Source organism: Balaenoptera acutorostrata, chromosome 10, assembly GCF_949987535.1.
Source record: "Balaenoptera acutorostrata chromosome 10, mBalAcu1.1, whole genome shotgun sequence".
NCBI classification, from domain to species: domain Eukaryota; kingdom Metazoa; phylum Chordata; class Mammalia; order Artiodactyla; family Balaenopteridae; genus Balaenoptera; species Balaenoptera acutorostrata.
The window spans coordinates 13,428,335-13,450,704 of record NC_080073.1 but is presented as its reverse complement, the minus strand read 5'-3'; the positions used below and the strand labels follow the sequence as shown (position 1 = coordinate 13,450,704).

General features: G+C 39.7%; 1 protein-coding gene across 6 annotated transcripts in view; it reads left to right on the top strand.

Annotated features, from left to right (window-relative positions):
• Positions 1-22,370, top strand: part of CNTN4 (contactin 4) — a 955,661-nt gene that overhangs the window by 799,328 nt on the left and 133,963 nt on the right. For all 6 annotated transcript variants that reach the window (XM_057555542.1, XM_057555540.1, XM_007192463.2 and 3 more), the window contains one exon: positions 10,643-10,793. In XM_057555542.1, coding sequence (XP_057411525.1) covers positions 10,643-10,793 — 151 coding nt within the window. The remainder of the gene's footprint in view (positions 1-10,642; positions 10,794-22,370) is intronic.

Genomic DNA, 22,370 nt, shown 5'->3' with positions numbered 1-22,370 from the left:
ACCGGGTAGGTGAATGCCATAGAGAGACTTTTACCTTGAGGTCAGTATATTAGAGTAGGCCTGGTATGAGTACATCAAATAGAAATGTCCTTGTTTGTGACTGACCTATTGCAATTGATAGTTTATTATTCCTCAAGGCAACTGTTCCCAGACTTTTTCTCCTGTGTTAGCCTAGGTCATGGATGAGACTCACTCGTGTGACATATGCTCGTGGGCATCCCTGGGGTGCTACACAATTCCCTGGGTCATACCATCATCGCATCTCTCTCTCCACTCATGAAGGCATGTTGGAGTTAGAGTGAATAGACTCTTATAATCTTGAGGAAATTTGAGTCTTTTATAAAAAATATAATTAAAAAAAAACAAACTAGGTATTTTATTGATTTAAAAGTAACTTTTCTAATGAAATATTTCTATTCATGTTTAATGTTTGTGTCCACTTAGGTAGATGATCATATGGTACTAGGGAATGCTGACTGAATTGCTAAACTTGAAATTTTCTGTGCTGCTCCAACAGAATACTAATGTCATTCTGTATATATCGTGTGGTAAAGATAGAGGATGCCGAAGCCCTCAAAAGCAGAGGCAGGGATTCAGGTACCTATGAGTCACTGGAGGAGTGTCCTCTGGGAAAAACCTGGAAGAGAAAGCAAGCTAGGTAGGGCATGGAGGGTAGCTGAGCAGGGACATGGTCTCAGGTGAAGTCTTGCCTATATCGCATCCTGGAGGGAGATGTCTAGAGTATAAACTGCATCTCAGAGCTATTCCCACCTGAGGCAAGGAGGCTGGCCTTTTAAAAAAATCTCTGTATCAGTTATTCATTGGACTGCCCTTTAGGTGGTGGTAGCAATGGCAGGGCAGCTGGAGCAAAACCTCCCAGTCAATTTCCCAGAGAAGGGGGCAGCTGGAGGTGGTAGACAACCAATGCTTGCAGCAGCTGGGGCCAGAAAAAAGAATCTGAGTGAGGGTACCAACAATTCTGTACAGAAGACAAGTGATTTGCTAGAGCAAGATGCTTGGGTACTGGGTCCAGTTTACCTGGGTCATAACCAGCAGTGTCACTAGAGTATCTCTGATTTTGAAATGGGATGAACTATCCCAAAGAGCAAGTGGGTGTCTTCACATTCAGGTGGTCTTGAATGTGACCTGACTTTGCCAAGACTGTATAAGGGATAGAAGTAGCTTCGCCCTGAGGAGTTTCTGTCTGATGGTTCAGAACCATGGGGATTCTCCTGGCCCGTGTGGTGGAGAACATCAGACCCTGGCAGGACATTCCAATGCCATTAAGGAACTGATGGTCCAATTAAAGTGAGGTGCAGGCTTGAGCAATTATCTGGTTAATTTGGCATTTGTCCAAATGATTGGCTCACAAATTAGAAAAACATTAAGGCTAAACTAAAAGTGATTTCACAGGGACTTCCACAAGTGCTCATCTGCATCTAAGTCTGATTTCTCAACTGCCTCGTTGAGCCAGATTACAAAATCATCAAATGTGCTGAGTGTGATCAGCATCCAATGAGAGGACGGACGCCTTTCTTACCCAAATGTCATCTAGGCAGGAGCTTTGCATAACTCGTCATGAAGAGGGGAAACTATGCACTTGGATCTCAAATGCAAATCTGGTATCTTTTAACAAGTTGCTAAGCCTACATTTATCAGTAAAATGAGGGTGCTACTCCTCACTGTCAAAACTAAAAGAGATCGCATGTGAAAACTTCTTGCAAATCTAAAAGTGTAGCAATATAGTAAGATGTGTTTTGTTTGTTTGTTTGTTGCTGTTTTTAACTAGTATCCATACCAAAAGCTTATAATGTAGACAGCTGCACAGTCACCAGAAAACCCCATTTCAGTGGTTCTCAAATTGTGCTGCATATGACAGCCATCTGGGGAGTTCTTTAAGAGCCCAATACTCTGCCATCCTCCCTACCAACTAATTCAATCCCTGGGCCTGGGACCCCGGGGCCCTTTATTCCTTAAAGCCACCCAGGTGTGATTCCAATGGACAGCACAGTTTGGGAACTACTGCTATAATTGATCAGATCAGAAGGTAATTAAGTTTTCCCATGGTATTGATTCTCAAACTTTACCACGCATCAGAATCACTTGGAGGACTTGTTAAAACACAGCTTGCTGAGCGCTGCCTCCAGAGTTTCTGACACAGTAGTTCTGGGGTGGTGCCTGAGGATGTGCATTTCTAACAAGTTCCCAGGTGATGCTGACGCCACCGGTCCAATGCCGCACTTGGAGAACCACGATCCTAAGATAGGAAGTCTAGCCTAAACAGAGGGTTTTTTGTTGTTGTTGTTGTTTGTTTGTTTAAGTTGAATATGGTCTACCTGGCAAACCTTCTGATTTGGATCAGGACTCTGAAGTCCTTCTGCAGAAGAGAAATATCAAGCATCAGAAATTCCATGTCTTAAAGGCCCCATTTTACCAAGATGGTGAGTTAGAATTAGGCCCACAGAGTGACTTTGGCTGCCATGTGAGGATATACTTAGATGTTCTTGGCGTCTCCCTTCAGTGGCTTAAAGCCAACTGAAGGGAGACTTTGAAATCTGAAGGATAAATATTATGACAATTCCTTATGTCATTTCCCCCAAAGAAATGCCTTCAGTGAGTTAGAGTTTAAAATATAACTCAGGAATGCAGCCCAAGGCATCACTGAGTCTTAATCCCATGTACTGTAGGCCTACTGCATCTGCAAATTCAGTGTTGTTGGATTCAACCAACTGTAGATTTCGGAAGCTATGGATATGGAGCGCCGGATGTACTATCCTTCCACCGAAGTCTGAGTTTTCTGTAAAAGTGCTATGAAGGCATTATCCATTCCAAAGTCCTTAGTCCTTTACATAAAGGGATTTCCAATAGATTGTTAAGGTGTAGAATCAGGAGGAAAGTTTGTCTTCTAAAAAATTACATGGTTTGGTTTGGTTTGGTTTACTGTTTTTGTTTGTTTTTTATTAGTTAGAAAGAAATATATTCTTTTTCCCTCTGCCCATCACGTTGACTTGTCTGTTTTGGCTTCAGAGTAGCTCACTTTATTGTACTAAGTCTAGTAAGATAGTTTCCTACCTTTCCTATGTTTGACATCAGCCATATTTTAAATGTATTTATTACTTTATGTCTTTTACCATTATCTGCTGCAAGTCTCTATGAATTACTGAATAAATAAATAAATGAAATATTTTTTCTCTCCACTACTTTCTGGCAGCAAATTAATTCTCTTTTAGTAGCCTGACCCAGGGAGTATTAGAATTGGTGTTCACAAAGATTTAGCAGTGAGTTTCAAACCTTGATGCATTTTTAAACTACTTGGGGGTCTTGTTAAATTCAGATTCTGATTTCAGATCTGGGGTGGGGCCTGAGAGTCTGCATTTTTAACAAGCTCCCAGGTGATCACCAATGCTTCTGCTCTGAGGATCACTGTTTTAGTGGCAAAAATAGTAAAATTTAAATTCTCAGGTCCCCTTTCGTGGTGGGTAGAGTTGAGGAGGTCCTCCAAGTGATTCTTATGATCAGTTAAATTTAGGTGCCCTCATCTAAGATCTGCTCTATAGAACCCTTTGTTATCCACTCTTAAGCCATCCCAGCGGAGTAGCTAACTTGTAAAAGCAAGTAGGAGTTGGAGGGAGGAATAAAGATTTGTTGGTATAACCACTCTACTTCCAATTAATCCATGCTTCCATGATTGAACCTAGTATTGACAAAAGCTCTATTAATCATGTGAGACAATTTCTTCTAGAAACAGAGCGTTTGTACCAACAACATTCCAGCTTTTTTTTCCCAACTTGAGCAGACATTGGCTCTTCTAGGCTCCTGAAGAAATTCATTTGTACTTAGTATGAGGCACGTTGCTTTTAATAAAGCCTTTTGAATGTGGTTGAAAATAAGCATAGCGCAAAGGCAAAAAAAAAAAAAAAGCAACAAACAAAAAAACAAAACAAAAAACTCCTTCAGTTAAGTGCCTTATTGAAGGAACATGATAAGCAAGAGATCAGTCACTGCTGGGCTATATAAACATCGCTCGTCCACACTGCAGTATGTTTCTCTTGAGCCCGCATGTCTAGGTCAGGGCACGTGTAGCTGAAGCCCTTAAAACTGCTGTCACTCACGAAGTGTCAGGATACAGATTCTTTAAACAGAATGAACCAATCAGAGGAATTGGAAGGCAATTGAAGTTCCCGTCTTCTCACCACTGAGTTGTCTGGGAGTACCTGGGAGGAAAGGGGAGACAGTCGTGTTGCCTCAGAGAAAGACCCAAATCTGGGGAAAGCTGAACTCCCAGGGCCCACTTGCCCTGTAACCTTCCCCTAAGTATGTGCTTTAGGGAAGCAGGGAAATGATATTATGTGCCGGAACTAGTTCATATTGGCAGGAGCTGAGTTTATGTATCCTTCTCAGTTCAGCGTTCAGTGACTTCTTGTTGGTAGCCTGAACTCGGCCCTGATGGGAGTATTTGGACCACAGAAATTGGCAAGCACCGAAAACCAAGTTCTTTGGTGTTTTGTTTTGCTTGGAGAGCCAGTTGTTAAACATCTACCATCACACCAGTTCACGTGGTGTGAGAATACAACCAGCACTCTGCATCCGCCAGTTATGGGGAGCTGGCTGTATTCCTTGCACTATGCTATTCAAATGAGGGACTATAGTATCTGTGGATTTTGGTACCTTCAGGGTCCTGGAGCCAATCTCCCTGTGGATAGCAGATGCCAAGGGACAACCGTATCAACAGCCCATATTGTTTCTTGGGTAATTCTGCTTCATTTGACTGAGGTCCAGAGAGGACAGAGTGTCCTGTACATAAGCCAGGGAGTTCCAAGAAGCCATTTACAACCCCACTTGAATAAAATAAAGGGCTGTGATATCCAGCCAAAGCCTGTGCTAAGTCCAAGATCCATAATTCATAGTCTCTGCCTTCAAGGAACTGATGAGCCAATAATTGCTAATAACAAGTACTACCATTTCTTAACCACTGGAATTCCAGAATTCTCACAGTCTAATTACTCTCTTCTGTTAAGTCAACAAATAGGGGCTTCCCTGCTGGCGCAGTGGTTAAGAATCTGCCTGCCAATGCAGGGGACACAGGTTCGTGGCCTGGTCTAAGAGGATCCCACATGCTGCGGAGCAACTAAGCCCGTGCGCCACAACTACTGAGCCCGTGCGCCTAGAGCCCATGCTCCGTAACAAGAGAAGCCACCGCAATGAGAAGCCCGCACACCGCAATGAAGAGTAGCCCCTGCTCGCCGCAACTGGAGAAAAAAGCCCCCGCGCAGCAACAGACCCAACACAGCAAAAAAAAAAAATTTTTTAAATACATAAAATTCAACAAAGATTTCGATCTCAGGACAAAGCTACTCGTAATCAAATGTGGCATTGTACTGCCATACACTACTTGTTTAACCAAGGACACAAATACGTGTGTTTAGGACGCTGCGCCAAGTATAATGGAATGTCACTAATTTGGACTGATATAGCAAGGTCAAGTGCTTCCAGATATTTAAAAACGCATACTGTCTTATGATCGTCATACAGATAGGGTAGCTCAAGGGAGGTTAATAGGGGTTTAGCAGCTAAAGCTTTTAAAACATGTAAGAATGATTTTCAATCAACATGTTAATTATTGTGTAAGAAATGACGTTCTAAAATGGCTTTAAAATCTTTTTCTTTGAATAAGAAATATTCCACCTATGTCTACACAATTAATCCTTGGCTTTCAAACCTTTATAAAAAGAAAAAAGGGCTAATCTGCATCCTACCTGTTGACAGAGAAAGTGTTGAAAGATCCTGAAATGGATCCTGTGCTTAAAAGCATTTGTCAGTTATCACAGTGCCTGAAATGCCAACGGTAAAGATGAATTTCTCATCCATACCAGGATGGGTGAGATATAAGATATGACTACTCAGCAATAGAAAGGAACTCACCTAGCAACCTGGGTGGATCTCAAGAGCATTATGCTGACTGAAAAAAAGAAATCCCATAAGATCACATAATGTATGATTTTATATATATATATATATATATATATATATATATATATATATATATATATATATATTCTCAAAACCATAGAGCTGCAGAACAAATTGGTGGATTCTAGGCATAGAGAGGACAGACAGGAGGGCGTTGGATGTGGCTCTAAAAGGGTAGCATGAGAGAGATCTTTGTGGTGATGGAAGCATTCTGTATCTTTCTTTCAGTGGAAGGTACAAACATGGAAGTATTTCATAAAATAACATAGAACTCTACACCCTGTACCCATGATCAATTTCCTTGGTTTGATGTTGTACTATGGTCACATAAGCTGTAACCGCTGAGAGAAACTGAGTAAAGGATACACAGGACCTCTCTGTATTATCTTTGCAACTTCCTGTGAATCTATAATTATTTCAAAATAAAAAGTTTTTTTTCTGTTTTCAAACAAAACTATATTTCTTTAAGCTTTTCAGCTTAAAATGCTCTAAAAATGGTGGTGGTGATAGTAGAAATAGCAGAGGGGAAGAGTTGGTATAAAGGACTTACTCTGGGAAAATACAGAACTAAGTACTTTATGTACAATACATGTATTTTATTTAATCTGCAAAGCAACCTTGTGACTGTAAATATTATTTGTTTGGTTTTATAATAACTTTCCCAAAAGAGCAGGAGCCCATAAACAAGAGCTACCATGGTAGGAGGAGCCCTGGGAAACGGGACATTCAGTGAATTAGACCAAAACCAGCAGGGCAGAGTATTAGAGACTTAGAAGGAACATGTTATGTTGATGTTAGAACAGAAAACTCTTACTTCAGCATTTCTTGACAGTCTCCTTGTGCATATCATCCCAAATCAGAGAGGCTGATTTTGCATCAGCCATTCTGAAATGATGGACCTAGAATGAAGAATATTTCCAGTATAGCCAGCTTTCTAGTTTACCTACCCAGCAACCAGGAGAAGTTTGGGGTTTTAATATCTGATACCAGCACTATCTCTTCAGTGGTGGAAATACTTGAATGAATATATGTACTCTGGGTTTATCTTTATGGAATGATGAGGTAATAAAGATAATAAATAAAAGTTAAAATAATATGAAATTCTGAACTTCTAAAAGAGCCATCCTTAATAGTCTCCATCAACTGGCAGTGTTCCCAGTGTTGTGTCTACAGACTCTGATAAAAGAGGCACACATAATTATTCTTTCCCCTTCAATAATAGAGTAACACATCACACCCATCTATTTCCCAGATGGGACTGCCACTGCACATCCCATTAAGGAGTTAGCATTCTTACTATCTCTCTTGAGAAATGATCCTAAGGCACAACTTCAGTTTTCAAGGGTTCTGTTGGCCACTTACAATAGCCTTGGCATGTGACCAAGAGCCATTTAATTAAGTAAAAACAAACAGTTGAGAATTGCATAGAAGGCTTCTCTCAGCCGGATGATGCTTCTCCTAGGTAATGTAATGTTAATGAATTAAAGATCATTGATAAATAATAAAAAGTTGATTTCCCACAGGGAAGAGGTCCTGTAGCATGGCTTATTCCAACACTGGGAGAGCAGTGCCCCCTAGTCGTCCATGTAAGAAATATTGTCCTCAAAGTGTATGAGATTTAGCAAAAGAGGATCTCCCAGGATTGGTGCTACTCTCAGACTCAAGTGGGTCATTTGACAATTCGTTTTATCTTTTCTGAACTACTAGGAACCCACTGAAATCTCACCTTCAAAGTGCACTCACTTTTTCCAGTGCCAGCAAAGGTTGGATTCTAACATTGCCCTATTGGGACCTTACCAATAACTTTTAAAACCTGATTCTCTGTGAATGTCAAATTAACAGGGTCCTTTTACTTTGCCTTCAAGCCTCTCCTGAGCCAATGGTTAGTAATCAGAAGAAATATAGGGTACAGACATGAAAGAGCGTCATCCCATAAGCTTTAGGGTATCTCAAGTGTGAAAGATGGTCACAAAATGGCAGAGTATTAAGACACCCAGTAATGGGTCAAGTATTCAAAAACAGATGAAGGTCTAACAATTTGCCCTAGGAAGCATTGCAGCTTATGGTGGCAACTGGTAGATTTGCAGAGTTAGATAACACTAGAAATAAATTAAGCAAACGAAGTAGACAAAGAGAAAAGATTTAAATTTATAATTCCATTTTTATTAGTGAAAGACATTCAGAGGCAGTCTTATCTCTAGGCTATCCAAAAGATAATATGCACATACATAGTATAGTACAAATGCTTTTGACACTGGAATGTGTGTTTTCTGCCTTCTGTGTGGCTGATAGCATGCTATTTCAAAGCGTAGACGCAATACATAGTTTTTTGACATGTGTTGTGCATGGTTTGATTTATGTAACTCCTTTCAAATGCAACTGCAGAATTCCTGTTGAACAGATGAAAAATGTCTGCCTAAAGTGATAAAAATATGTGTGTAGAAAGATATAGTTTTAAGAAGGGATTTTTATATGTTACAGATTTGTAACTCTATTTCACACAGTACCCTTTTTAAAAATCTTCTAGAAACTTGATTTTTTTTTTTTACATTAATGTGTCAGTTCAGGTGTTTCCATAAGATGGGAGTGAGTCTTTTCTGCTACAAGAACCTTTCTGTGGGACTTCCCTGGCGGTCCAGTGGTTAAGACTCCGTGCTTCCACTGCACGGGGCACGGATTCCATCCCTGGTCGGGGAACTAAGATCCCGCATGCCATGCAGTGAGGCCAAAAAGAAAAAAGAAGTAACTTTTCTGTGTTGAAAATGAGCATGTGTGGGAGTGGTAAATGAGGAAGTGAGGTCAGTATAGCAGATGCTGGCTTTGTCCATTTATGGCACTAGTTCCAGCAACCGAGAACAAGGCCCACTAACTCAGGTCAACACAACTAGTCAAGGCGGAAAGCACACTGACCGTGACTCCCATTCAGCCCACATTTTCCTCTTGGCTGAGTTTGGTCACGTACTCTAACATAGCGATGTTCAGAGCGTGGTTCTCTTCTGCACTTTGTACTTGTTTTATACTTTACCAATCTCAACTCTTCTCTCTTCCAGCTTCCTTGTTTCATCAAGCTGTCTTCATACACACACACACACACTGAAGTCGTGTATTTTTTGTAGTATTTGTCTATTAGAAATGTAATCTGTCTTTTTAGTCATGCTAACATATTTACTAGAATGATAATTATTTTTGTTAGTATTCCTGTTACATAAATATCGAGTACGTCTGTCCTGACCTTATCTTTTTCAGAACCCTATAATTTTTATTAAGTGATTTTGCAGATCATACAAGGAATGCATTTATCTAATTATAGCAAAAACATTTGTACTTGCACTCTACTTATTAATTTCATTTATCATTATGGAATTACTCTTTGAATTATAGATTCCCCTCATGAATCCAAGGAACACAGATTGAAGTATCAATTGCCTGCTAGATTCATTTATTTAGTTTAATCTTCACATAGTAAAACCAGCCCCATGTGTACATTGCATCACCCCATTAAAAAGTAACCTTTCCATCTTTCTTTCTTTCTAGACACAAAGTATTTCTATGACAAAAGCATTTAATAAAGGTTTCCCTTGCTTCTGCTGAAGCCTGATTTTATTTTTTTTGATCACCAGCTTACGGTTTGGGTACGTTTAAAAAAACTGACCCCCGTCCTCCCCACCTATATACATACACACTCACTACCTGTCCTCTTTTAAGTAATTTGTGGTTAGCATTTAAATTTCTCATTCAGCATGGTACGAAATCTTAAATTCCATCAGGTCAAATGGCAGTGAGTTAGGGATTTTAAATATGATAAAATTAAGATTCCAGGAGATGAATCTGTGCTCACAACATATCCTAAAACATGTTAATTCAATTAATGCAGAAGAAAATAGAGATTTTTCAGAAAGGCCCCTTCTATATTTCTGTAAGGATACAGGTGTATATCTTTTGTTTTAGGAAAGAAAGAATTATTTAATATTATATCCACATAACTATATATTTGGTGTCAACATGAATGAATTTTTAGAATACTGGTAGTGAGGATGGAATAGAGTTTTGTAAGAGCAAGTCACAATTTATCCAGCAAGAACCAAGCATTGCATTTGGCAGTAGTAGTGGAAAGCTGAACAAAGTCGTTGATTTTAAGGAGAAGCTTTACAGATGGTGATGCTATAGACATTTCAGCACATCTTCTGATGGAGACATGCACAGAGTGCTATGGAAAAGAGCAGAGGTGGTAACTATCAATGAAGGGAAGCTTTAATCTACACAGTCAGAAAAATACCTTATGGGTTTTTGTTTTGTCTCTCCCTTTTGCTTCCCTGAAATTTTTAAATTTATCTTCATTTGAACATGGAATAATTTTTTTTAAAGAATCACTCAATAAAGTGATAGAATGTTCTATATTTTGATCTTCATGTTGGAGTATACCAAATGCATCAAGCTGTATGCACTTACAACTGGTATATTTTACCATATACAAATTACAGCTCAGCTTTTCATAATCTATCAAAACTTCCAGTGCTACGCCCTTTACTTCAGAAAAAAAATGTAACTTCCTCCCTTTGATGCCCAAGACAGCAATAAGTCCGTTACAGAAAGAAAAAAGCTATAAAGAATGATCTAGTGGGTTTTTTCTTCCATAATAATTAATTATTCTATTTTCTATATTCTCTTCCAGCTGTGGGCCCGGATTTTTCAAGAACCCTCTTAAAAAGAGTAACTCTTGTCAAAGTGGGAGGTGAAGTTGTCATTGAGTGTAAGCCGAAAGCTTCTCCGAAACCTGTCTACACCTGGAAGAAAGGAAGGGACATATTAAGAGAAAATGAAAGGTATTATCTTGAAATATTTTTAATATTTGATTAACCTGCAATAATTTATAGGTCTGTTATTAATAGTCCTAGAGGGAAGAATTTACTCTCTGCTCTTCGTGAACTAACTGTTAATCAAAGAACTGAAGCTTTGGAAAAGGGTGGTAAATTAGTTGGTCTTTATAATCCTTCTTGATATTAAGATTCTAGAAAGCCCTTCCTGCACAGAGAGGTCACATGATCCCTCTTGAAGGCTGTTGGAGCTGCCCAAAGATGAGCAACTAGAAATCATCTTTCTTAATTTTAGCCTAAAATTTATTTGTAGGTTTGCCCACTTTTCTCCATCCTACCTCCTTTTTGTATAAACAAGTAAATCCAGTTCTTCTTTGCGATGACAACCCCTCAGGTATTTGGCAGTGGCTAGTATGTCTCTCGTTAGTCTCTCCTTTTTTGGAGCTAAATGTCTCTAATTCCAAAACTCATTCCCAAATAGGATGGTTTTGATTATTTTAATCATGTCTTTGTGAAAGAGAGTTCCAAAAAGAAACTTTTTTTGAAAAGTTTTTTTTTTCTTTCTGATATCTAAACTTGTCACCTGTGTGTTTCCTATTGTAAGGGAATTATGTTTAGAAGGCATGTTGTTTATACAGTGTAATTACAGGGGTTGTTGGGGTTTTAGGTCATATTGTGACAAATGACAGGTATCTCTTAAGACCTTTTCTTGGCCGTCACCTCCATAAAATATATCCGCGACCCCTTTCTGTAATCTACTCAGTCTGTTGGAAGATAGTAATTGTGCATGAGTCCATGTCACACATCAAATCACGTTTACCAGCTCTATAATAACGATTTTAATGGATGCTAAGGGTCAAGTACTCAAAGATGCAATTGGGGAAGGCTGTAAAAATGTGTATGTATCAACTTTATACCTGTACACCTTTGGGTTTGCATATGCAAAGTAGATCATTACACTGATGATGTCCATATTAATGATTTTTGCAAACAAACCTGATACGGTTTAAATTATTATTATTTTTTTTAATTTTTATTTATTTATTTATTTATTTATTTATTTATTTTTGGCTGTGCTGGGTCTTTGGTTCGTGCGAGGGCTTTCTCCAGTTGCGGCAAGTGGGGGCCACTCTTCATCGCGGTGCGGGGACCGCTCTTCATCGCGGTGCGCGGGCCTTTCACCATCGCGGCCCCTCCCGTCGCGGGGCACAGGCTCCAGAAGCGCAGGCTCAGCAGCCGTGGCTCACGGGCCCAGCCGCTCCGCGGCATGTGGGATCCTCCCAGACCAGGGCTCGAACCCGTGTCTCCTGCATTAGCAGGCAGATTCTCAACCACTGCGCCACCAGGGAAGCCCCCTGATACGGTTTATAGATGGTATATTCACATATATTAAATTTGTAATATACATCTCTCTCTGATTTCTATCATATCAAGAAAGCAGTATAGTTTACAAATTATTGGCATGGCATTTAAATCTGGAGTCAAAGTTGGAACTTGAGAGCACAGTTTCTTATTTTATGTACCACATGTATTGCTTAGATTAAGGCTACATTTTTAAAGTTTTAATATAACCATGATATAAAGAAAAAAAATTTTTAATAATGTGGATAAGAGACAGACATGTCAAAAACCGTGAATGAATGAAGCTCGAGCAACATGGTAGATCAAAATCCAGGAGCGGCAAATAAGCTTTGCTACTGTCACAAGCAGCCTGCAGTATCTTAAAACAACAAAAGGAAATTTCTCATCCACACTGCACACGCACCAGGGGTCTGCTGGGGGCTTTGCTGCCCTCTAAAGTATAGCCTGGTAGAATAGCACTCTCTGGAACATTCGAATTGCAGAAGGAAAAGAGGGTGGCTAAACATGCATGGGCTCTTAAAGCTTCCGCCCAGAAGTGAAACACTTCTTTTTCACTCATGTTTCAATGGCCAAAACAAGTCACATGGCTCTGCCCAAATTCAACCCAGCAGGGAAATACAGTCTTACTATGTGCCTCGAAGAAAAGGGACAGCCTAACATTTTGAACAGTATTAATGATTGTTTACTAGTGCTATACCTTAATCATTGCTACAAATTGATTAAATTAACTTTGGGAAAATGATATATCAATATCAAGAATTATTTTTATTTAATTAATTTATTTATTTATTTTTGGTTGTGTTGGGTCTTCGTTTCTGTGCGAGGGCTTTCTCTAGTTGCGGCGAGCGGGGGCCACTCTTCATCGTGGTGCGCTGGCCTCTCACTATCGCGGCCTCTCTTGTTGCGGAGCCCAGGCTCCAGACGCGCAGGCTCAGTAGTTGTGGCTCACGGGCCTAGTTGCTCCGCGGCATGTGGGATCTTCCCAGACCAGGGCTCGAACCCGTGTCCCCTGCATTAGCAGGCAGATTCTCAACCACTGCGCCACCAGGGAAGCCCAAGAATTATTTTTAATAAGTGAATTTAATTGACTGTTTCTACCACTTAGCTTACCACAAAGCTTATCTCTCTTCAATTTTTGTTTTTTCTTCTGGCTTGATTAATGGGGTTCAAATATTGCCTCAACATTTATGTGGCACTAAAGGTACCTTTAAAGCGAGGGAACTCCCCATCATTACTCAAGTCTTGGTATTTATCACCTCCACCTCCAGTGTCACCAGGCATGACCCAAACTATCAGTATTAGCACTTTTTCTCCCCACGGGTGCTGTGTTCTCACAGTTTTATTTCTCCCTGCTACCTGTCTCACAATGTATTAAACAGGTAGGTTGATTTCCCTAATGTAAATGAATCCAAAAGCTGGCCAGGTGTAATTTAAAGGGGAATGGTGGGGACTTCAGTGTGTGCCCCATCCAAGGGAGACACCCGCCACTCAATTCTAGCATATTTTTGCCACCAAATGGAGATGCAGGTCCGTTGCCTACCCACCATCTCATTTTTCAAGGGAAACTAGAAATAAGGAATTTAATTTGAACTATCTTAATTTTTAACCATCAGCACCTTTTTAAAATTTTAATGTTAATACAATATGGTCCACACATCCATGGACCAAGTTTACTCCATGGGCTGCTGGTTTTGAAGTTACGAGAAAGACATAATCTCAGCTGAACATCCTGTAATTTCTGAAAAGTGTGAAAAATAAGAAAGATATTACCATTATTTTCTCACTGGCAGAGAAGAAATTCCACCATTTTCCTCTATTTTTTTCTGATAAAGGAGAAGCATAATTAAGTGGATAAGTGAACAAAAGCAATCATATGTAGAATTCAGAAGTGAAAAATTTTAGAATTCCTATTTTAGGAAAGGATTGACATTGTTAGAACAACACAAAAGGAAAAATTGTTTGACTGTGTCCAGTGTTGAGTAATACTTTCTAATATACTGACTTGTTAGCCCTAATTCTTTTTTGAGATGTGGAATCCTAAGAATCAAAAGGCAAACCTTTAACATTTGAATAAAAGATTTTTGAAAATTTTATTGAAGTATTGTTGATTTACAATGTTGTGTTAATTGCTGCTGTACAGCAGAGCGACTCAGTTATATGTATATATATTCTTTTTCATATTCTTTTCCACTATGGTTTATCACAGGATATTGAATATAGTTCCCTGTGCTGTACAGTAGGACCTTGTTGTTTATCCTATATATAATAGATTGCATCTGCTAATCCCAAACTCCTGATCCATCCTTCCCCCACTCTCCCCTCCCCCTTGGCAACCACAAGTCTGTTCTCTATGTCTGTGAGTCTGTTTTTGTTTCATAGATATGTTTTGTATCGTATTTTTAGATTTCACATATAAGTGATATCATATGGTATTTGCCTTTCTCTTTCTGACTTACTTCACTTAGTATAATAATCTCTAGGTCCATCCTTGTTGCTGCAAATGGCATTATTTCATTCTTTTTTATGGCTGATTAGTATTCCATTGTATATATGTACCACATCTTCTTTATCCATTCATCTGTCAACGGACATTTAGGTTGTTTCCATGTCTTGGCTATTTATTGTAAATAGTGCTGCTATGAACATAGGGGGTGCATGTATCTTTCCGAATTATAGTTTTGTCTGGGTATATGCTCAGGAGTGGGATTGCTGGATCATATGGCAACTCTATTTTTGGTTTTTTAGGAACTTCCATAATGTTTTTCATAGTGGCTGCACCAATTTACATTCCCAACAGTGCAAGAGGGTTCCCCTTTCTCCACACTCTGTCCAGCATTTGTTACTTGTAGACTTTTTAATGATGGCCTTTAACATTTGAATAAAAGATTATTAATCTCAATTACAAAATATCGATATAAACCAAGTTTCAGTGGAACAAAATTTGTGATCAAGCACCACTTTTTATTAATGTTCTCCCTAGAGCTTATGTTTTGACTTTGCCAAACGCTACTTAAGTGATTTTTAATTTCAAATTTAACTAATCAACTGCCTACAAATGAGTTTACAGTAAAAGTATAAGAAGCAACATTTTTAAATGTTTACATTCTGATCTTATATGGTGGTATTATAGTTATCTCAGTGGGTATGGATTCAAAAATACTGATTGAATGTTAACATGTGAGCAATTTAAAAAATATGTTTGTATGTCCTTACTTTGGTTTTTCAAGGCTTTAGAAATTTAAATCATATTTACACTGGCCTTACCTATATTAAACCAGTCATCTAAATGAAAGATTGAATCTTCAATTTTTATAGCTTTGCTATTGTGTAGGCAGAATAGCCGTAAACATAAATCATTTCTTGTTTTCTTGTATATTTATCCAGCGATCAGAGTGTAGGCAATAGCAGACATTTAAAACAGGGATGACTTTTCACAAAGGCGCAAGTACTTTACTTCTCAGGAGAGGCCTCTAGTCGCCACCAAAGCAGTGGAATCATTTGGATTAATTGAGCAATTAAGCCAACTAACTGAATAAAGTTGATAATTTTGTTTATTTTTAGTTTCTAGACAGAAGGCACTTGAGGCAGATGAGGTTGAAGTTGATCTATTACAAACAAAAACATCAAAATATAGAAATAACAGAATCATTAATAAAAACCTAGGCTCCTAGAATTATAGGGAGCCATTAAACCAACCTGGATGGACTCTTGATTGCAAGTGACAGAAACCCAACTCAGCGGTGACTTCAGTACAAAAGGGAATTCATTGGCTCCACATTTGAGAAGACCAGGGATGGGCTGTGACTTGAGGTGTGACCAGGTTCAGGTGCTTACACGGTGGCATCAGGACTGAATGGCTCTGTTCATCTCTCACCAGTGCCCTCCTCTTTGTTGGCTCCATTTTCTGATGGGTTGTCCTCTCCTGGTGGTAGGATGGCTGCCAGCAGCACCATGCTTGCCCTCTCTTCTAACAATTCCAGAAGAGGTGTTCATGAAATTGAATAAACCTGCCTTGGTCAGTGATCTTCCCTGAACCAGTAACATTCAAGGGGGTGTGATGCACTGATTAGAAGCACATGATCGTGTGCTTATCCTACGAGGCACTTGGAGAAGCGCCACCTCAGACCTCATGGACTGAGAATGGGACAGGGGTTTCCCCAAAGAAATGTAGGGTCCTACAACCAGGAGAAGAATAAATGGATGCTAGGCAGGCAGTAATGTCAAATTCCTACTCTAGTCATGGAGCCTAGCCTCCATTCCAGGACAGGGATCCCCACAATGGCTGGACCCTCACCTTCCCTGGTTACGTCTAAGATGGAGACCTAACTAATTGTTAGGTTATTTCTTTATAACCAACATCCTTGTAATTTCCACTCTGAAGTTATACTAAACAATCTAATTCTTTTCCACCACCCCTCTTCCCCTTATATTCTAACAAGCTATTCTCAAGTCCTCTTTCAATTCTTTTCCAAGCCCAAATGTCCCTGATCATCTTCATATGACATTATTTGGCATCCTCTCACTGTCTTAAGCATTTCTTTCAACGTCTTTCTGAAAGCCAGAATTAAATCTGCCATTCGGAATTAAAACAGTATTAATAAGGGCATAAATATTTTTCTTTATCTCTGTAGCAAACAATGACAATTATTGTTATCTTATGTCCCTAAAGAGGAAAAATTATCTTCAGTGAGCTTAGATTAGTAAGGCAGGTGAGTGTGCATCATAGAAAGACCACTCCCTCCCAGTGATTATTTTTAAAAATTAACTTAGTGCTTAAAGGGGTAAATGTAGTTGTCTGGAAAATTCACTTAGAGAAAATATTTTATTTCTCACTGAAGCTGAAGAAATGAGTGAAATGTTACTCTAGTTAACAATGTGTGAATAATGATTTCTTATTCTTACTCATCCTTGAGAATTTCTCTGCTTCCTTTTAGACATTAGGCTAATACATTATATCAAGCTAATGGATAATAGCTAAGTAGAGATATGCTGCTGAATGTTTCCGAAAATAATCTGAAACTTACAGCCTGCATGTCACAGGCATGGTTTCAGAACAGCAGCAGGACTATTTTGTCAAACTAGCCAAAACAAATTTTGATCGATGAATGAAACATTCATTGGATGCTTACCACATGCTAAGCCCTTTGCTTGGCACTGAGGACAGAGAGAAAGTGGAGACATAAACCCAGCCCTCAAGATGCTCTTAGAGGACTTCCCTGGTGGCGCAGTGGTTAAGAATCAACCTGGCAATGCAGGGGACACAGGTTCGAGCCCTAGTCTGGGAAGATCCCACATGCCACGGAGCAACTAAGCCCGTGTGCCACAACTTCTGAGCCTGCACGCCTAGAGCCCGTGCTCCGCAACAAGAGAAGCCACCGCAATGAGAAGCCCGCGCACCGCAACGAAGAGTAGCCCCACTCGCCACAACTAGAGAAAGCCCGCGTGCAGCAACGGAGACCCAACACAGCCAAAAATAAATAAATAAATAAATAAATTTATTTTTAAAAAAGATGCTCTTAGAACAGTGCCAGGGGCCCAGTAGCAAAATAACAATATGTTTTTCAATAATCCTAGGGTGTATGTTATAAAGGTGATATATTAAGATGGAACATTGGAAAACGTAGGCCAACAATAGATTGTGGAAACCTTGAATTTTATGTCTGTAGAGTTTAGACTTGAACTCTGGGAGAGAATTGAAGGATTTTATGCAAGGGAGTGCACAGTCACACACGTGCTGCAGAAAGGTTGCTCTGCCTGTGACATGGAGAAAGAATCAGAGTAGAAGAAGATTTGGCAGGTAGAGAGACCAGTTGCAGGCAGTAAGCTGGGACGGAAATCAAAAGGACTTGAATGATGTCAGTCTTCTGAGAGTATAGGAGAGAAGACAGATAGATGAGCTATGAAAGAGTAGAATTTAAATTTAAGTAGAAAGATTTTTGAAAGAAGGAAGCAAAAAAGAAAATGACTCCTAGGATTCTAACTTGAGCAGCTGGTAGATGGCAGTGCCATTTACCACAATACTGAGTATAGAAAACACAAGTTTGAGAGGGGAAAATAAAGACATTAGTATTAACATGTTAAATCTGAGGTGCCTGTAAGTGGCAATGTCACATTCAGATGGGAATTCCCATTCAGTGTCACCTTCTCAGCAAAGCTTTTTCCCAACTAACCTATTTCAAATTGTAAACACCGCCCCCATCCTCTTTCCATGCTTTATAGTTTCCATAGTTCTTATCACCATATAACATGCTGCATATTTGCTTTTTTGTTTTATTATCTGTTTTCTCCACCCTCCATTTAATCATAGTGTAAATTCCATGAAAACAGAGACGTGTGTGTGCGTGCGCGCGTGTGTGTGTGTGTGTGTGTGTGGCTTAAACAATACAAATTTAATATCATACAGCCCTGGAGGTCATGAGTCTGAAATGGTTCCTCTTGAGCTGAAGTCATGTGTTCCTTCTGGAGGTTCTAGGGGAGACTCGGTGTCTGGCTTTCTAGAGGTCACCTGCATTCCTTGGCGCATGGTGTAGAGCTAACAAAGTCAAGTGCAGTCCAGTCGAGTACTCAAATCACAGCACTTCAACCTCCTCTTCTGCCTCTCTCTTCTACTTTGAAGGACCATCATGGTTACATGGAGCCCTTTGTGTTTTGTCCAGTTCTGTAACACTAGCATCTAGGACAATGCCTGGTATAGAGTAAGTTTTCAGTGAATGAATGTCTAACAGGAACTATGGGTCTGAGTTCAGGAGAGTAAAGACAGAGACCTAGATATCACCAGTAGATAAGAAGCCATGGAGTGGAGAAGTGAATCCAGAGAGAGTTTTGTAGAATGAGAACACCTGTGAATCAAAGGAAGGAACCTTGAAGAACGGCCACATGCAAAGAATGGGTGGAAGCAGAGCCCACTGGGAGGACTGGAGTGGGAATTCAGAGACGTGGGGGAACAACCAGGAGAACGTAGTAAACAGAAACCAAGGGAGCAGAAAGTTTCAAGAAGGAGCAAGCGCTTGGTGCTTCCAAGTGGTCCGACAAAATAATGGCTCAAAAATGAGTGCTGGACCTAGGAACTTTAACATCACCTTGGGCGAGCACGTTGAGGCCACAGTGGACACATTCTGAAGACAATAAAATGGTATAATTATCCATATTCTTAGGCATTTCTTCCCAGACTGAAATATATGTTTATGTTTGCCTGACCCCCACGGTATAATCAGAGCAAGTCTAACACCCTATGAGACTGTTCAACCCAAATAGGAATGAAATGCATGTGTCTTGTCTAGAGACATTGAAGTCTTCATCCAAGGTGAAATTAGATCATGGCTCTAATTTGCCTCTCTTCCCAGAGGCCTTTGGAAGAGTTGAAATGCATGTAAAACGTGGAGGAAAATCCCAGCACAGGGCAGCAAAACTCCATGTTGTCTGTAAGGTATGAAACTCTGGTCTGAAGACACTGACAGTCTGGGAGGCAGAGCAAATGTGATGGCAGGTATTTGCCCAGAAGGCTGATGCGATCCTTGCGTGCAAAGGAAACTTTATTGCTTCAGGCGTTCTGTTTCCCTTCTGGAGGCAGCGTGTCTATATATGTGCTCCTAATGAGAAACCTGCCCTCAGGATATCTCTTACAGGGGCTGCAGAGCCATACAGCTGTTATTAGGAATTCTGCCTGGGGAACAATTATGTTATTGCAATAATTAGAGGCAGTTCATCTCCATAATAATGGAAATCCTGTCTTGGAGGCAAAACAACATCAAAGCAACTTGAGCATCATTGCTCTAGATAGAATCTGTTGCCCTGCTTATCGGCAGTACTATATCATTTAAATTTTGCATGTGTAGTCATGGAAATAGGCAGAGTTTATCCTGCTCTCCAGTTCAGACCTGGAACTTTCCCCCATTCGTTCTGTCTGTCTCTCCTAGGGCCCTGCATAAAATAGTTATGGCTTTGAGTTCCCCTGAAGAGCAGTTGCAGAAGAGTTTAGAGACATTTGTTTGTAAATGTTTGTAATGGTACACAGACCCTGTCCTGTGGAGACTCCATGAATTTAACCCTCAGCCACCGGCCTTTCCTACCTCAGTATAGTTATGTCATATTGTTTTATGGTCAGGATTTACAGTGATATCCAAATTCAGGCAGGGACTACCTGCCACCTGTTCTATTCATATGGTCACAGTATTGGTTATGCCTCAGGACATGCTGGCAAGAGAACTGAATTTTTATGTGAAAGTATTTAAAATAAGGTCCCCAATCTAAAGGCAACACCTGATAAAATCCTTCCAGCTGTCTCCCACGTTCATTGTTTCTTTGTCAGTCAGTCCTCTGCCCCGTCCTAGTTTCTACCCTTATTATCTCTTGTATAGACTTTGCAACTGTTAAACTAACCTCTTAACTGGTTATTTGGAACCAGCCCTCACTCAAATCTTCCACGTGATCAAACTTCCCACATCACATCCCTGATATATTCAATTCAATAAACATCTGTCACACCCTTCCTCCGTATAAGACACATTTGAGATTATGAACATAATTTAAAACAGGGTTCTACAGGTGTCATTTTTTTTTATTGGAGTATATTTGCTTTACAAGGTTGTGTTAGTTTCTGCTGTACAACAGAGTGAATCAGCTATATGTGTACCTGTATTCCCCTCCCTCATGAGCCTCCCTTCCACCCTCCCCATCCCACCCCTCTAGGTCGTCACAGAGCACGGAGCTGAGCTCCCTGTGCTATACAGCAGTTTCCTACTAGCAATCTATTTTACACATGGTAGTGTATATATGTCAGTGCTACTCTCTCAAATCGTCCCACCCTCCCCTTCCCCCGCTGTGTCCACAAGTTCATTCTCTACGTCTGCATCTCTTTTCCTGCCCTACAAATAGGTTCATCAGTATCATTTTTCTAGATTCCGTATATATGCACTAATATATGATATTTGTTTTTCTCTTTTTGACTTACTTCGCTCTGTATGACAGACTCTAGGTTCACCCGCATCACTACAAATGACTCAATTTTGTTCCTTTTTATGGCTGAGTAATATTCCATTGTATATATGTGCCACATCTTCTTTATCCATTCATCTGTCGATGAACATTTAGGTTGTTTCCATGTCCTGGCTATTGTAAATAGTGCTGCAGTGAACATTGGGGTACATGACTCTTTTTGAATTATGGTTTTCTCAGGGTATATGCCCCTTAGTGGGATTGCTGGGTCATATGGTAGTTCTATTTTTAGTTTTTTAAGGAACCTCCATACTGTTCTCCATAGTGGCTGTATCAATTTACATTCCCACCAACAGTGTGAGAGGGTCCCCTTTCCTCCACACCCTCTCCAGCATTTATTGTTTGCAGATTTTTTGATAATGGCCATTCTGACTGGTGTGAGGTGATACTTCATTGTGGTTTTGATTTGCATGTCTCTAATGATTAGTGATGTTGAGCATCTTTTCATGTGTTTGTTGGCCATCTGTATGTCTTCTTTGGAGAAATGTCTATTTAGGTCTTCCACCCATTTTTTGATTGGGTTTTTTGTTTTTTTGATATTGAGCTGCATGAGCTGCTTGTAAATTTTGGAGATTAATCCTTTGTCAGTTGCTTCATTTGCAAATGTTTCCTCCCATTCTGAGGGTTGTCTTTTCGTCTTGTTTATGGTTTCCTTTGCTGTGCAAAAGCTCTTACATTTAATTAGGTCCCATTTATTTATTTTTGGTTTTATTTTCATTACTCTAGGCGGTGGGTTAAAAAGGATCTTGTTGCGGTTTATGTCAAAGAGTGTTCTGCCTGTGTTTTCTTCTAAGAGTTTTATAGTGTCTGGCCTTACATTTAGGTCTTTAATCCATTTTGAGTTTACACACAGAAATCTCTTGCATCCCTATACACTAACAACGAAAAATGAGAAAGAGAAATTAAGGAAACACTCCCATTTACCACTGCAACAAAAAGAATAAAATACCTAGGAATAAACCTACCTAAGGAGGCAAAAGACCTGTGTGCAGAAAACTATAAGACACTGATGAAAGAATCAAAGACGACACAAACAGATGGAGAGATGTACCATGTTCTTGGATTGGAAGAATCCACATTGTGAAAATGACCATACTACCCAAAGCAATCTATAGCTTCAGTGCAATCCCTGTCAAATTACCAATGGCATTTTTCAAAGATCTAGAACAAAAAATATTACAATTTGTATGGAGACACAAAAGACCCTGAATAGCCAAAGCCATCTTGAGA